Source organism: Macaca fascicularis, chromosome 8 (genome assembly GCF_037993035.2).
Source record: "Macaca fascicularis isolate 582-1 chromosome 8, T2T-MFA8v1.1".
In the NCBI taxonomy this organism is placed as follows: Eukaryota; Metazoa; Chordata; class Mammalia; order Primates; family Cercopithecidae; genus Macaca; species Macaca fascicularis.
This window is the reverse complement of record NC_088382.1, coordinates 17,065,677-17,083,986: the sequence shown is the minus strand read 5'-3', so window position 1 is coordinate 17,083,986 and position 18,310 is coordinate 17,065,677. Positions and strand designations below refer to the sequence as shown.

The window sequence follows — 18,310 nt, the reverse complement described above, 5'->3', positions numbered from 1 at the left end:
ACCTGCAAGCCTTACTTACTCTTACAGTCATCTGACCAATCCCACGTGAGCCCTCTTCTCCACATCTCCATTAGATTTTCATATCTCCCTCCTTAACTGTGTATGTCTCAAGGTTTCTTATCCGAAACACCAGCTTTTAATATTTCTTCAAGGTGAACTTAACTCCAAACCTGTAGACTTAAACCCCACAGTCTCAAAGCTTGCCCCTATAATACTTTCGGCATTTTCAAAGCTTGAGGATGCCTTTCCTCTGCACACATGCTAGCTCCTGAAAAGTTGTAAGGTAAAGAGACTGAACTACACAAGCCCACTTCCTCTTCCACTCAGTCAATAAAAGGAATCATCTTGCATTCCCTGGGGAGAAGAGAACCCCAAGTATAACACAGGAAGAAATCATCCATACCCCAAAAATGTATTGTCTTGGGTTTTTGTTGTTGTTTGCTTAGTTTTATGCACTTCTTGCTTTCACATCTTTCTCTTTGCTTTCCTATCACTTAACACAGAAGTAACTATGGGGTAATATATTTCAACAATTGATACCAATAAACACAAGCTGTAATCATGCTTTTTAACTTTGAACACTGTTGATAAATGCAGCCATTCCTTTGTTTTAGAATGTATTCGTTTATTGAAGTAGGTGCATGTGCAGGGTTAAACATGGTAGGAATTACTAAAAATTCAATATTTTATATTTGAGTAGGATGTATTTAGCAGGGAAAGTAAGATGTGAATATGGCTATAAAATACCACATTAAGTGATCGCAGAATAAGGTATTTAAAATAAACTGCAATGGGAGAGTCAAATAAAAAAGCAGGGGTTGCAATCCTAGTCTCTGATAAAACAGACTTTAAACCAACAAAGATCAAAAGAGACAAAGAAGGTCATTACATAATTGTAAAGGGATCAAAGAAACAAGAAGATCTAACGATCCTCAATATATATACACCCAATACAGGAGCACCGAGATTCATAAAGCATGTCCTTAGAGACCAACAAAGAGACTTAGACTACCACACAATAATAGTGAGAAACTTTAACACCCCACTGTCAATATTAGACAGATCAACAAGACAAAAAATTGACAAGGATATCCAGGACATGAATTCAGCTCTGGACCAAAGAGACCTAATAAACATCTACAGAACTCTCCACCCCAAATCAACAGAATATACATTCTTCTCAGCACCACATTTCACTTATTCTAAAATTGACCACATAAGTGGAAGTAAAACACTCCTCAGCAAATGCAAAAGAATGGAAATCATAACAGTCTCTCAGACACAGTGCAATCAAATTTGAACTCAGGATTAAGAAACTCACTCAAAACCACACAACTATATAGAAACTGAACAACCTGCTCCTGAATGACTACTAAGTAAATCACAAAATGAAAGCAGAAATAAAGATGTTCTTTGAAACCAATGAGCACAAAGATACAACGAATCTCTGGGACACACATAAAGCACTGTTTAGAGGGACATTTATAGCACTAAATACCCACAAGAGAAAGCAGGAAAGATCTAAAATTGACACCCTAACATCACAACGAAAAGAACTAGAGATGCAAGAATAAACAAATTCAAAAGCTAGCAGAAGACAAGAAATAACTAAGATCAGAGCAGAACTGAAGGAGATAGAGACACACACACAAAAAAACCCTTCAAAAAAATCAATGAATCCAGGAGGTGATTTTTTGAAAAGATCAACAGAATAGACCTCTAGCCAGACTAATAAAGAGAGAAGAATCAAATAGATGCAATAAAAAATGAGAAAGGGGATATCACCACCGATCCCACAGTAATACAGACTACTACCACAGAATGCTATAAACACTTCAAAACAAATAAATTAGAAAATCTAGAAGAAATGGATAAATTGCTGAACACATACACCTTCCCAAGACTACACCAGGAAGAAGTCGAATACCTAAATAGACCAATAACAATTCTGAAATTGAGGCAATAATTAATAGCCTACCAACCTAAAAAAGTCCTGGACCAGACGGATATACTGCCAAATTCTACCAGAGGTACAAAGAGGAGCTGTACCATCCCTCCTCAAACTCTTCCAAACCATAGAAAAAGGGAATCCTCCCTAACTCATTTCATGAGGCCAGCATCATCCTGATAGCAAAACCTGGCAGAAACACAACAACAACAACAAAATTTTAGGCCAACATCCCTGATGAACATAGATTTGAAAATCCACATAAAATACTGGCAAACCGAATCCAGCAACACAACAAAAAGCTTATCCACCACAATCAAGACAGCTTCATCCCTGGGATGCAAGGCTGGTTCAACATACACAAATCAATAAAAGTAATCCATCACATAAACAGAACCAATCATAAAAACCACAAATATCTCAATAGATGCAGAAAAGACCTTTAGGAAAATTCAACACCCCTTCATGCTAAAAACTGTCAGTAAACTAGGTATTGATGGAATGTATCTCAAAATATGAGCTATTTATGACAAACCCACAGCCAATATCATACTGAATGGGCAAAAACTAGAAGCATTCCCTTTGATAACTGGCACAAGACAGGGCTGTTCTCTCTCACCACTCCTATTCAATATAGAGTTGGAAGTTCTGGCCAGGGCAATCAGGCAGGAGAAAGAAATAAAGGGTATTCAATTAGGAAAAGAGGAAGTCAAATTGTCCTTGTTTGCAGATGTCATGATTGTATATTTAGAAAACCCCATCATCTCAACCCAAAATCTCCTTAAGCTGATAAGCAACTCCAGCCAAGTCTCAGGATACAAAATCAATGTGCAAACATCACAAGCATTCTTATACACCAATAACAGACAAACAGAGAGCCAAATCATGAGTCAACTCCCATTCACAAGTGCTACAAAGAGAATGAAATACCTAGGAATAAAACGTAAAAGGGATGTGAAGCACCTCTTCGAGGAGAACTACAAGCCCCTGCTCAAGGAAATAAGAGAGGACACAAACAAATGGAAAAACATTCCATGCTCATGGATAAGAAGAATCATTATTGTGAAAATGGCCATACTGCCCAAAGTAATTTATAGATTCAATGCTATCCCCATCAAGCTGCCATTGATATTCTTCACAGAATTGGAAAAAGCGACTTTAAACTTTTTATGGAACCAAAAAAGCCCGCATAGCCAAGACAATCCTAAGCAAAAAGAACAAAGCTGGAGGCATCATGCTGCCTGACTTCAAACTATAACACAAGGCTACAGGAACCAACACAGCATGGTACTGGTACCAAAACAGATATATAGACCAATGGAACAGAACAGTGGCCTCAGAAATAATGCCACACATATACAACCATCTGAACTTCCACAAACCTGACAAAAACAAGCAATGGGGAAAGGATTCCCTATTTAATAAATGGTATTGGGAAAAATGGCTAGCCATATGCAGAAAACTGAACCTGGATCCCTTCCTTACACCTTATACAAAAATTAACTCAAGATGGATTAAAGACTTAAACATAAGACCTAAAACCATAAAACCCTAAAAGAAAACTTAGGCAATGTCATTCTTGATATAGGCATGGGCAAAGACTTCATGACTAAAACACCAAAAGCAATGGCAACAAAAGCCAATATTGACAAATGGTTTCCAATATTGACAAATGGGATCTAATTAAACTAAAGAGCTTCTGCAGAGCAAAAGAAACTATCATCAGAGTGAACAGGCAACCTGCAGAATGAGAGAAGATTTGTGCAATGTATCGATCTGACAAAGGGCTAATATTCAGAATCTAGAAAGAACTTAAACAAATTTACAAGAAAAAAACCCATTAAAAAGTGGGCAAAGGATATGAACAGACACTTCGCAGAAGAAGATATTTGATTATCTCAATAGATGCAGAAAAGGCCTTTGACAAAATTCAACAGCCCTTCATGCTAAAAACTCTGAATAAATTCGGTATTGATGGAATGTATCTCAAAATAATTAGAGCTATTTATGACAAACCCACAGCCAGTATCATACTGAATGGGCAAAAACTGGAAAAATTCCCTTTGAAAACTGGCACAGGACAGGGATGCCCTCTCTCACCACTCCTATTCAACATAGTGCTGGAAGTTCTGGCTAGGGAAATTAGGCAAGAGAAAGAAATAAAGGGTATTCAGTTAGGAAAAGAAGTCAAATTGTTCCTGTTTGCAGATGACATGATTGTATATTTTGAAAACCCCATCCTCAGCCCAAAATCTCCTTAAGCTGATAAGCAACTTCAGCAAAGTCTCAGAATGCAAAATTAATGTGCAAAAATCAGAAGCATTCTTACACACCAGTAACAGACAAACAGAGAGCCAAATCAGGAATGAACTTCCATTCACAATTGCTTCAAAGAGAATAAAATACCTAGGAATCCAACTTACAAGGGATATAAAGGACCTCTTCAAGGAGAACTACAAACCACTGCTCAGTGAAATAAGAGGACACAAACAAATGGAAGAACATACCATGCTCATGGATAGGAAGAATCATATTGTGAAAATGGCCATAGTGCCCCAGGTAATTTACAGATGCAATGCCATCCCCATCAAGCTACCAATGAATTTCTTCACAAAATTGGAAAAAACTGCTTTAAAGTTCATATGGAATCAAAAAAGAGCCCACATTGCCAAGACAATCCTAAGCAAAAGAACAAAGCTGGAGGCATCAAGCTACCTGACTTCAAACTATACTACAAGGCCACAGTAACCAAAACAGCATGGTACTGGTACCAAAACAGAGATATAGACCAATGGAACAGAACAGAGTCCTCAGAAATAATACCACACATCTACAGCCATCTGATCTTTGACAAACCTGAGAAAAACAAGAAATGGGGAAAGGATTCCCTATTTAATAAATGGTGCTGGGAAAATTGGCTAGCCATAAGTAGAAACCTGAAACTGGATCCTTTCCTTACTCCTTATATGAAAATTAATTCAAGATGGATTAGAGACTTAAATGTTAGACATAACACCATAAAAACCCTAGAAGAAAACCTAAGTAATACCATTCAGGACATAGGCATGGGCAAGGACTTCATGTCTAAAACACCAAAAGCAATGGCAGCAGAAGCCCAAATTGACATATGGGATCTAATTAAATTAAAGAGTTTCTGCACAGCAAAAGAAACTACCATCAGAGTGAACAGGCAACCTACAGAATGGGAGAAAATTTTTGCAATCTACTCATCTGACAAAGGGCTAATATCCAGAACCTACAAAGAACTCAAACAAATTTACAAGAAAAAAACAACCCCATCAAAAAGTGGGCAAAGGATATGAACAGACATTTCTCAAAAGAAGACATTCATACAGCCAACAGACACATGAAAAAATGCTCATCATCACTGGCCATCAGAGAAATGCAAATCAAAACCACAATGAGATACCATCTCACACCAGTTAGAATGGCGATCATTAAAAAGTCAGGAAACAACAGGTGCTGGAGAGGATGCGTAGAAATAGGAACACTTTTACACTGTTGGTGGGACTGTAAACTAGTTCAACCATTGTGGAAAACAGTATGGTGATTCCTCAAGGATCTAGAACTAGAAATACCATATGACCCAGCCATCCCATTACTGGGTATATACCCAAAGGACTATAAATCATGCTGCTATAAAGACACATGCAAACGTATGTTTACTGTGGCACTGTTCACAATAGCAGAGACTTGGAATCAACCCAAATATCCATCAGTGATAGACCGGATTAAGAAAATGTGGCACATATACACCATGGAATACAAGCAGCCATAAAAAAGGATGAGTTTGTGTCCTTTGTAGGGACATGGATGCAGCTGGAAACCATCACTCTCAGCAAACTATTGCAAGAACAGAAAACCAAACACCGCATGTTCTCACTCATAGGTGGGAATTGAACAATGAGATCATTTGGACTCAGGAAGGGGAACATCACACACCGGGACCTATTATGAGGAGGGGGGAGGGATTGCATTGGGAGTTATACCTGATGTAAATGACGAGTTGATGGGTGCAGCACACCAACATGGCACAAGTATACATATGTAACAAACCTGCACGTTGTGCACATGTACCCTAGAACTTAAAGTATAATAATAATAAAAAAAAGAAGATATGCAGCCAACAAACACATGAGAAAACTCTTCATCATTGGTCATTAGAGAATTGCAAATCAAAACCACAATGAGACATCATCTCAGGCCAATTAGAATGGTGATCATTAAAAAGTCAGGAAACAACAGATGTTGGAGAGGATGTGGAGAAATAGGAACACTTTTACACTGTTTGGACTGTAAACTAGTTTACCATATGTGAACACTTTTACACTGTTGGTGGGACTGTAAACTAGAAATATCATATGACCCAGCCATCCCACTACTGGGTATATACCCAAGGGATTATAAATCATGCTGCTATAAAGACACATGCACACGTATGTTTATTGTGGCACTATTCACAATAGCAGAGACTTGGCATCAACCCAAACATCCATCAATAACAGACTCGATAAAGAAAATGTGGCACATATACACTATGGAATACTGCACAGCCATAAAACGGATGAATTTATCTCCTTTGCAGGGATATGGATGATGCTGGAAACCATCATTCTCAGCAAACTAACACAAGAACAGAAAACCAAACACTGCATATTCTTATAAGTGGGAGTCGAACAGTGAGAACACATGGACACACGGAGGGGAACATCACATTTGGGTCCTCTCTGGCGTAGGGCGGGTAGGGAAGGGATAGCATTAGGACAAATACCTAATGTAGATGGTGGGTTGATGGGTGCGGCAAACCACCATGGCAGATGATTACCTATGTAACAAACCTGCATGTTCTGCACATGTACCCCAGAACTTAAAGTATAACTTTAAAAATCTTTTTGAAAAAAGGGCTTTTCTATTTGGGGGCATCAGGGAAAGGTATATGGAGGAGAAAAGAGATGAACTGGGCTTTGTTGGAGGGTGTATTTGTAACCTAGAGGGGAGAGATGTGTTCAAGGTGAAGAAAAAGCATCATGTAATTCATGCACTTTACAATTCCATGCCCTATACTAAATGGATGAACCAAATACAGGCCATAGCCTCATGGATCTTATTGTAAGTAGAAGAAACAAACAATGAATGAATACAAATGTAACATAACATTACAAATGGATTTTTACTATAGAGAAAAGTATACCTGTTAATGAGAGAAGAAAGTAGGGTGTTTAGAAAAGTTATTTCCAAGGCGGTGAACTTTGGGAGAATTGGATCAAATTTGTTTGCACCCAAATTAACCTAAAATATATATACGTATGATAATGAATTCTTTTTCTGGCTTAATTGTAGTGTGCGATACAGTCTTATAGTTCAGAAATTTATAATGCATCAAAAAAGTGGAAATCTCCCTCCCATCCATATTTCACAACCACTCAGTTAATATCTCCCCCCACTCACTAAGTCTCTGGAGAAAAGTATTTCAGTTTGAGGAAATAGTAAAAAATGCTGTGAGACCATAGTGTTTTTTGCCATTTTTGAGAAAATGAAAGAGCTGGAGCAAGAGGAAGAATTACAGGAAATGATGTTAGAGAGACAGATCAGATCATGTACATAGGGCCTTTGGGCCATGGAAAGACATCAGGATCCAATTGAAGTGTGGGGGATGACATCAGAGTGTTTTGAGAAGTGCAGCAAGATTTGATTTGCATTTCTTAAAAGTTCACTCTAGGAATGTGTAAAATCAATGATAGGAGGACAAAAATGGGCCACTGTGAGGTCAGGTAGGAGACTATTACAGGAATCCTAGTACAAAACAAATGGAACTTAGATGAGGGAGGGCAAAGATAGAGAAAGCAGAATATTCTCTCCTACTCCTGTCAATTTAGGGATACCCTTCAGGCAATCATTAGCTATATAACAATGGAAACAAGAAACAGCTGGACAGAGTTGTCTCTTTGTCAAATTCAAGATCTGGTTTTTTTGGTGGTTGTTTTTTCTAGAACTTTCTCCATGCATGTCAGAGCCATACGATCACTGTCCCTCAAAGTGGTGAGTCCATGATTTAGAATAAAGCATTTTTAGCAAAGAAGATATTGAACGTAGGTAATATGTTTCATGGAGACTTCAAATCTAATTACAGAAAATACTTATATATTGTTCATCATGCTGATTAGCTACCGTATTAGTTCGTTTTTACATTGCTGACAAAGACATACCCGAGAGTGGGTAATTAATAAAGAAAAAGATGTTTAATGTATTAACACTTCCACGAGGCTGGGGAGGCCTCACAATTAGGGCAGAAGGCAAAAGGCACATCTTACATGGTGGCAGGCAAGAGAGAATGAGAGAACCAAGTGAAAGGGGTTTCCCCTTATAAAACCATCAGATCTTGTCAGACTTGTTCACTACCCTGAGAACAGTATGGGGGAAACTGCCCCCATGATTTGATTATTTCCCACTGGATCCCTCCCACAATACATGGGAGTTATGGGAGTTACAATTCAAGATGAGGTTTGGGCGGGGACACAGCCAAACCATATCAGCTACTTAGTATATCTTTTGGATTAAGAGTCCACACACTTTTATGAGTATTAAAAAATATCGTGAAAATGGCCATACTCCCCAAAGTAATTTATAGATTCAGGGCTATTCCTATCAAGCTACCATTGACATTCTTCACCGAATTGTAAAAAGCTACTTTAAATTTCATGTGGAACCAAAAAAGAGCCCACATAATGAAGACAATCCTAAGCAAAAAGAACAAAGCTGGAGGCATCATGCTACCTGACTTCAAACTATAATACAAGGCTACAGGAACCAAAACAGCATGGTACTGGTACCAAAACTGATCTATAGACCAATTGAACAGAACAGAGGTCTCATAAGTAACACCACACATCTACAACCATACAACCACCTTATCTTTGATAAACCTGACAAAAACAAGCAGTGGGAAAAGGATTCCCTATTTAATCAATGGTGTTGGGAAAACTGCCTAGCCATATGGAGAAAGCTGATCCTGGATCCCTCCCTTATACCTTATACAAAAATTAACTCAAGATGGATTAAAGACTTAAATGTAAGACCTAAAACCGTAAAAACCCTAGAAGAAAACTTAGTCAATATCATTCGGGACATAAGCATGGGCAGAGACTTTATAACTAACACACCAAAAGCAATGGCAACAAAAGCCAAAATAGACAAATGGGATCTAATTAAACTAAAAACCTTCTGCACAGCAAAAGAAACTGTCATCAGAGTGAACAGGCAACCTACAGAATGGGAGAAAATTTTTTCATTCTACCCATCTGACAAAGTGCTAATATCCAGAACCTACGAAGAACTTAAACAAATTTACAGGAAAAAGCAAACAACTGCATCAAAAAGTGAGCGAAGAATATGAACAGACACGTCTCAAAAGAAGGTATTTATGCAGCCAACAGACACATGCAAAAATGCTCTCCATCACTGGTTATTAGAGAAACGCAAATCAAAACCACAATGAGATACCATCTGAGGCAAGTTAGAATGGCAGTCATTCAAAAGTCAGGAAACAACAGATGCCAGGGAGGATGTGGAGAAATAGGAATGCTTTTACACTGTTGGTGGGAGTGTAAATTGGTTAAACCACTCCAGAAGTCAGTGTAGGGATTCCTCAAGGATCTAGAACTAGAAGTACCATTTGCCCCAGCAATCCCATTACTGGGTATATACCCAAAGGATTATAAATCATTCTACTATTAAGACACATGCACATGTAAGTTTATTGTGGCACTATTCACAATAGCAGGGACTTGGAACCAACCCAAATGTCCATCAGTGATAGACTAGATAAAGAAAATGTAGCATATATACACCATGGAATACTATGCAGTCATAAAAAAGGATGAGTTCATGTCCTTTGCAGGAACATAGATGAAGCTGGAAACCATCATTCTCAGCAAACTAACACAAGAACGGAAAACCAAACACCGCATGTTCTCACTCGTAAGTGGGAGTTGAACAATGAGAACACATGGACACAGGGAGGGGAACATCACACACCAGGGCCTGTCAGGGGGTGGGGGGCTAGGGAAGGGATAGCATTAGGAGAAATACCTAATGTAGATGACAGGTTGATGGGTGCAGCAAACCACCATGGCACGTGTGTACCTATGTAAGAACCTGCACGTTCTGCACAGGTACCCCAGAACTTAAAGTATTCAAAAAAAAAAAATGATATAAATGGGAATATAGTCCAATAAAATAAAATGAGGTTTTTAAAAATTAATTGCCCCCTGTTCAGTACTGTCATCTCCACTGACATCCTTATTTCTTTGCATATTCTGTACACCAGGCATGGTTAAGAAATTAAATTGAGAGACTCTGTTAAAATCATTAATTTTCTGTGGTGTTTAAGTAACTGGGTTGACCCCTTAAGCTTATTGTATGATATTGCTTTTTCAGATTGAAGGCTTTCTGTCAGAATGCACTGTCTCCCAAAGGAGAAGATAGCTGCAGATCTTTTGGGCTACACTGTAGGAATGTAATTTGATTGTTCCACAAAGCATAGCAGCTAAACCATAGAACTGTTTGTTGTGTCGACTTCCTTGTTAGACCATGTTGAGGAGGAATGTAGATTACTCGATGCTCTGAGGAATTTAGATTTCTAAAATGAATTAAAATGCAGTTTCTTTTTTCCCATAGATATTTTTAAATGCAGAGACAATCAGGCTGGGAAATCTACCAACTGGCTCCTTCTCATCTTCTTCACCCAGCTCCTCAAGTTCTCGGCAGACAGTGTATGAACTCTGCGTCTGCCCCAGTGGTAAACTGTACCTTTCTCCAGCAGGAGTAGGTTCCACTTGTCAGTCCAGTAGCAGCATCTGCTTGTGGAGCTGAAGTGACTGATTTCTCCTCACACCAGAATAGCCTTTTGTTCCTGTCCGTCTGCTTCACAGTTCTGCTCGGTTTCCCTTGTGATCAGTCCAGAGCTTCTTTGAATTGTCCACAGAGCTGCTTCCAGTGTGAGCAGGGATTCGCCACCACCTTCTCTTGTGATTTACTGTACTGCTCAACGCAGAAGGTGTGATTGACACAGCAGTGGAAAAAGCGTCGTCAGCAGGAAAACTGGATCAAGACTTTTGCTCAAAAGGGAGAATAACATAGGTGCCTTTGCTACGCGAAGTGAAGCACACAGTTTTAGATTTTTGCAGGAACTGGATATGAACTGCACATACACACGTTACATAAATGAAATTCCCAGTATCCAATGGCAAGATGAAATGGTTAACCCTGTAAGAAAACTTATTCTACAGTCTGAAAGCACAATTTTCCATTCATCTTTTTGGATGTAAACTTTTATCCCCAACTTTTAAAATTTTAAAGCATTATGTAATGTTTGCTTTACTAAAAATTAAATTCAATATATGGTTTTTAACAAAACAGAACAAAACAAAACAATACAGAATCTCTCCCTGAGTTTTTTGTTTCTTTAATTTCAGTGTGTTGTTACTCTTTGTCTACTAAGTCTAGAATTTTGTACATTAGGTAATTTTGAAAGCACTCAGCAATATATTCTTTACAGTATTAACAAAATGCCATTATAATGTCATTTGTCAGATCTGGATGGCCTTATATAGTATTTACATGGCTACTGCATGTGACGTATTTGCTTTTAACAAAATATCTAATTTACTGCAATATAAGATAGGTTTAAGAAGGACATATTGATGGTATTAAATCCATAGATCATTTTTTAAAAACTCACATGCTATCCTTGCTATCCTTTAGACCTAGGTTTTAATAGTGTAATTTTTGTTTGCTCCACTCACTTTACACTTGATTCTGACTGCTAAAATTCAGACACCCTCTAAATTAATAATACTAATGTGATGCATAATGCTGAGAATAAATTCACTTTCCATTGGGGTATCATCTTCAGAATTATTCTCCATTTTTTTTTTTACTGGAGGTTAGGATTTAAAGAAGTTAGAAGTTAACTTAAAATTTCTTGACTAAACAGTAAAAATGACAAATGCTAATAAACACTGAAAATGTGTTTACTTCACTAGATTCATATTTTAGGGAATTTACTCCCATTTCTATTCAACTGTTAACATGTATTTACTTTTATTAGATTCTTAAACTACACTGACCTCAACAATTCTAGTTCTTTTCATTTTCCAATGCTTATTTTTGTATGTGACGTCTTAGTAAACAACTCCAGAATATTGAAGATTCATTTATCACAACACCCCTTAACTCAAATTCTTGAAACTTACAGAGTCAAAGAATGTAAAACTGTATTAAATATTTCCTATTTATTATGGGAAGATGACTTAATTACTATAAGGTAAGTCCTGAATTTTCACATGTCAATCAACTTTTTTTCTGCCGCATGCACACTATCAACAGTTGTGCTTCCTTTTGGGGATTAACGGCTGTAGAATCTTTGGAGTTCAGGTCTCTACAGCTCAGAGTGAACTGGGAGATTAGAACTTGTTGCAAAAGATGTGGTTAGTGAAAGTAGAAATATTGGCAATGCAAGAAGAAAAGTGAAACATTTGACCAGAATTATCTTGTTTCCATAACCTAGCATATCAAATAACTGAAAAAGCTCATGTCCACTGTACTCAGCAGAAGGGTTCAAAGGCTAATTTACTTTTATTATTTTTAAAATAAAATGTGGCTTATATTTGGGTGTTAATATATAACTTTTAAAATCAATATTGAAGTAAGAATTATGATATACAATTGCTTACAAAGTTATCTGATAACACAAGAGTTTATATTAAAATAAGAGAATTTAAGAAATCTCACATTGGTCTTTGCAAAATAAAGTATAATACAAGAAATGTTGAGAAATTATGTGTGCTAATCACTATATTATGGACTTTTAAGGAAAACATTATGTAGTAATTTCAGACATATTCAAGTTCTAATCATCCTTCTATTAAAATCATTAGAAACTTTCTAAGTCAAATGGGAATAATTCTTTTGAGTAGGAACTGGCCCTGTTTCTAATCTCAGCTGTCTTCTAATCAATTGAGCTGTTTTAGGCAGTTTGAGAATCTCTCCAGGCTTCAGTTTACTCAACTTTACAGCAAAAGTATTGAATAAAATAGTCTCTTGGGGTTCCTTTCTATTCCGACATGTTCTAATTTCAAGTACAAATATTACAGAGGGCAAAAGAGAAAATTGAAAATTTAAATTCTATGTCATAAGAGGAGAAAAGATGAAAAAAATGTAAAAATCAATTCCAGTGAGGGGCTGTCACATTTTTAATTCAAATGTATTCTCAGAAGTATAGACACAATTCAAAAGTAACTTACAAGCTTGAGAGCTTTAGACTGTATCCAGATGATATAACAAATCTATTCAGTACAGTAGACAAAATAGTGATAGCGATGGTTTTCCTATTCAACACCAAGTAATTGCTTTAAGTTGTTTGACTAGCTGTTTCAGATTTCTGAACCTAAGAGAAGATCCCTGCCTCAGAGAGATCAAGCCTATGGTGAAGGCTTAGAAGAATGGCCCCAAATGTCCTCGTTTTCCTCATTCAAACACAAAAAAGCATTAAAAAAAAAATACAGTGGCCCCTTAATTGCACACTACCCAAACAGATTGTTTTCCCAGTACCATCTTTATGTTACAATATGAAAAAATATAATGCAGTTTACTTATATGATATAAATTTCATCTTCCCCAAATGACACTGAGAAAAATGAATCCTTTATAGTGTACTACATGGATGTGACTAAGCTTATTACCCATATCTTAATAACTTCATACTCAGTGTAGTCTAGGAAGGAACAAAGGGAGGAAGAAAAAGAGGCTGGTAGTACTGCTAGCATTTAAGTTATTTGCCGGGAATGGATGAACCGAGATGTATTTGAATTCAGGTTTGGGGGATCAAAAGGAAAGATGCAAAGAAGACACATTATTCTTTTCTTTTTCAGAAGATTTCAATTAAAAACTTCAAAAAAACAGCAAGAGCAACAAAAACTTCCAAATTCCCTACTTCTCTCGTTCAACATTTCCAAAATTTCTATCCGGTACTTATTAGTCATACACACACATACACACATATATATGTCTAAAATATATGTATTTTATTGTGAATGATATGCTTTATAATTTGTCATAATTATCTAAGAGTTTAAGACAATTATACACTTCAAATTTTACTGCAACTTGGGAATCTTAGATTACAGTACTTCAAATCTAGGAAAATGGACCCAGCAAATCCAGTTCTAGTTCTGCCCCTGGCTAGTCATGTGAACTTACCTACTTAAGACACATATTTAATTACGTTGGTCAAAGTTCAATTATCTGTGAGAGGGATATATCAAACTAGACATTTCCTTTAGTCACATTCATTTTTAAATTTTTCTGATTCATTTAAGGAAGTACTCATAAATCTTAGGTTAAGTAGCCATATCTGAACTAGCATTTGTGATCTCCTTAGGCACCTTAAAAAGTTACTTATAAATGTTGAAATGCAAATCTTTTTGGCATGCTACTTCCTCTGCTCTTTTTTATACTCCCTTTTATACTCTGACCATTTGAACATTAAGGTTCCTTTGGAAAAGTCATGCTTGGTTAACAGGATTCAGTAATATGGTTGACGTTCTAAAGGAAAATAAAGCATTTGGGTCTTATTCAAAGTGACTGTTTAGGAAATAGAAATATTAACCAAATACAAACATTCTGTTGATTTGTTATTACCTCCATAAAGCTAAAAAGCAGTGATCTTTTGAAGAAATGATAATGTGATCACAGAGGTTAACTGCTGAACTGTTTATAACGTTTTATTCCATTCAAAATTTCTGCATATTCTATCTGAATGACTCAATCGGAGAATGCTTCATTTTACAAAAATAGCATTTGATACAATAAAACTTCTAATAAATTGTTTCACTGCAAACATGGTATCTTTGTATGAGGCAGCAATAGCCTGGAGAGTGTCGAAGGTATAGGAGTGTTATATTTCATAGCAGATAATGTCAATATAATAATGTCAAATTATTAAAATCATTGAAAGTATTTAATGGCCAAATTTTCTATAAAAACCATCAAAGCCAAATTCATATTTGAGTTTTATATGATGGAGGTCTTGTCACCTAATTCTTCAAGTAGCTGTGGTCTAATAAGAATTGTTCATGTGATCATATTTAATGACATATGGAGAAATTATTTGCTCTATGTACTGGTGTATATTACAGTAATGAATACTGCAAAATATCATTATCACAAAGTAAAGGAAAATTGCATTTGTATTCATTTTAAATAATCATAAACTAATCGATAACTTAATTGAACACTATTGTTAATGTTGTTTTATACTGCAATTTATTAGTTGTTTAAATGTCAAAGACCAAAGAATGGGATTTCTACTGTATTTAGCTCGAAAACACTGCTGCTCCTACTAATATATTCAAATGAATAGGGGGGCTTGTAATTATAAGGTAGTTAACATCCTTCTTGGAGGATTCTGAGCTGTAGAAATTAAGGAATGCTTTTGTTTCAGAAGGGAAACATCATTAGTGTGGTCCACTTTTCTTTTATACATGCATAACAAACTCCTTAGTATTCATAAAACCTATACACAAAGACCGTATCCCAAAATGGGCCCAGCATGGATCTACTCAGCTGAGTTTAAACTTTCACTACTTGCTGAACATTATTTGGAGAATAAAATTAATTTGAAATACTTGTAGAACCAGAGGGCTATTTTTTAATTGTTAACTGAGGTGGCTCTGCATTTTGAGAAAGCCAATGAAAACCATTAAAGGAAATGAGGTATAATGAACTGTAGTTCTTTTTTGTCTTTTTCAGTCTTAATATCTCACTTGTTTGAATATTTATAAATAAAAGCCAAACAGGGTTAAAAATAGACAAGGACATTCGTTAACAATGGAGATGTGTAATTTGGAGTTTGAGTGTCTCGTTATTTATACAATTCTTTAAATCAGGTCCACTATTCATTTATTTTGTTTTGTACTTTCATGTAAATGTTTTCTTGTATATATAGATATATGAAAAATGGAACTATTTTCTTACACATACTATGCAACATGTTTGTAAAATTGCAATATTACCAAAATTACAAAAGCTGTGCTTTTGTACTCTATCTTGCTTTATGTAAAAATCACTTTTTCTATTTAAACGGACTGTCTGTCCTATAAACTGTAGATAACATATCTATTCAAAAATCAGTCTATTGTATCTTTTGTTTAGATTGAACTTAATTGGGGTATATTTTGGGGGAGAGAAAAATGCAGCAAAGTTTTGGCAGTTGGAAACCTTTTTTTCTCTGACATGAGACCTTTTGAAGCATGCAATGAGCTCATATAATTTAAGATCTCTCCTGTGATACTTGTAATTTGTCCTAATTTTGGTGCTACTATGTAAACATGATTAAATGTGATAGTCAAAACAAAGAGGATAAAAACTTACATGCTATCATTTCATTTATTTTATTGAGTTTTTAAAAATAGTTCAAAGAGGGGTATGAGTATTAGTGAGTAGAGACATTTTCAATTCTGTGTTTTAAAGATCTATTATATTAAGATGTATGTTTTAAAAATATTAAGCTTAATCCATATATTTATACTGGATATAATGCCTCTCTTATGAAAACCTGGGCGTATTGTCCCTTTTAAATACATGACCAATAAAACTGAAGAATTGTTCACGATAAAATCACCAGTTTATCAAACGATTAGCTAATAGTTTATTCATTCTAGAGTCACTCTGATTTGATTTTTTGGGATAGGACCAAAAAAACTACTATGTGCACAAACTTACACCCCTACATATACATAATCAAATTACCCACAAAAAGAGACATATATGCAATGGTGAATATAATACAATATATATCTAATAATATAAACACATGCTAATCATTACTTATCTGGTGTATTTCTTCGTTCCCTTGTTATATTCACTATCTCTCAATCCAAGAGGACTTGAGGCAATGGTATGGACTTTGTTAGCTTTTAGCAATACATCCAGTCCAACATTGTACGTACATTGAAAGCGACATTGTGCCACATTGCTTCCAAAACAAAAACAATATTCACAGGTAGCTTTTTCCCCCCAAAGAGTCACTATGAGCTTTCATTCTTTGCTGTTGAAGTATCTCTACACACTGTTCCAGATATTAGTTACAAACAACAACAGAACCATTTACCTTCCTCATGAAGACTTCCAAATGTTAAATCTAAACAGAACACAAATGATTGCTTTCAGCTCAGGGAAGCATATCTATTCTATGACTTTATTTAATTTCCAAGAAAGTTTTGGATGGTTTGGATAAGTGTGTAACCAAATACTTGAATATTTATCTCCAGCAAATTCTTAGGCCGTTTACCAACCGTAGTAATGCCTGAATTTGATAATCTCTTTTCTCTTAATAGTGGGGCAAATAAGGAAAAAGCAGTTTTCTTTTCTCTACCCACACTCAACACCATGATCAGATGTATAGTTTTCCCCCACAATAACCAATACTCCTGTGCCAGCTGCATGTCCTACTATTTAATTTCAATGCCCACTGAAATTAGCACTGATGCCATAGGTTAAGGGCTCAGTCCCACAGATTTCCCCCTTTTGCAGACCCCAGTCACAAGTAACAGGACCCCAGGTTACCCACAATTTCTGTCCGAATGGGCTACAAATCCCATGACCCTTCTTAGGTTTGATAATTTGCTAGATGGACTCACAGAACTGGGGAAAACGGCTTATTTCCTACTGCTGATTTATTACAATGAGTATTTTGAAGGGTACAAATGAACAGCCAGATGAAAAGGCAGGTAGGCTGGAGTTTACAAGGGTCCAGAGGGCAGGGAGTTGGGGCTTGTCACTCTCACAGCAGAGGGATGTGTTCATCAACCCAGGAGCTCTGAACCTCACAGTTCTGGAATTTTTATGGAGTCTGCATCACGTAGGAATGATTAATTATATACTCCAACCCCCCAACCCCACCTCCTGCTAGAAATTGGAAAGTGAGGCTGTCAGTCCCAAGCTTCTAGTCATGGCTTGGTCTTCCTGGTGACCAGCTTCCTTCCAGGATCCCACAAAGAGGCACCTCATTTGAACAAAAGACACTACTATCACTCAGGAAATTACCAAGGTCTTAGGAGTTCTGTGTCAGGAACTGGCTTAAAGACCAAATATGAAAATGAAAATTTCTCCTGTGATCCCTACTTATAGGGACAGGGACTGATATATACATTCTTATTATTTCACATGGGACTATGGAGAACGAAGGTTGGGAATGGGTATTCAGCCAGGTAATCCAATGCAATATTATATTGATGTTTTCATCAACTGGTGTATCACTAAAATAGTATCACCATGATTGGT

At 36.4% G+C, this 18,310-nt stretch overlaps 1 protein-coding gene across 1 annotated transcript in view; it reads left to right on the top strand.

Annotated features, from left to right (window-relative positions):
- SGCZ (sarcoglycan zeta) overlaps nt 1–11,416 on the top strand; it is a 1,185,986-nt gene extending 1,174,570 nt beyond the window's left edge. The window contains exon 8 of the mRNA XM_005562643.5: nt 10,646–11,416. Coding sequence (XP_005562700.1) covers nt 10,646–10,840 — 195 coding nt within the window. The 3' untranslated portion in view covers nt 10,841–11,416. The remainder of the gene's footprint in view (nt 1–10,645) is intronic.
- The last annotated feature ends 6,894 nt before the right edge of the window (nt 11,417–18,310 follow it).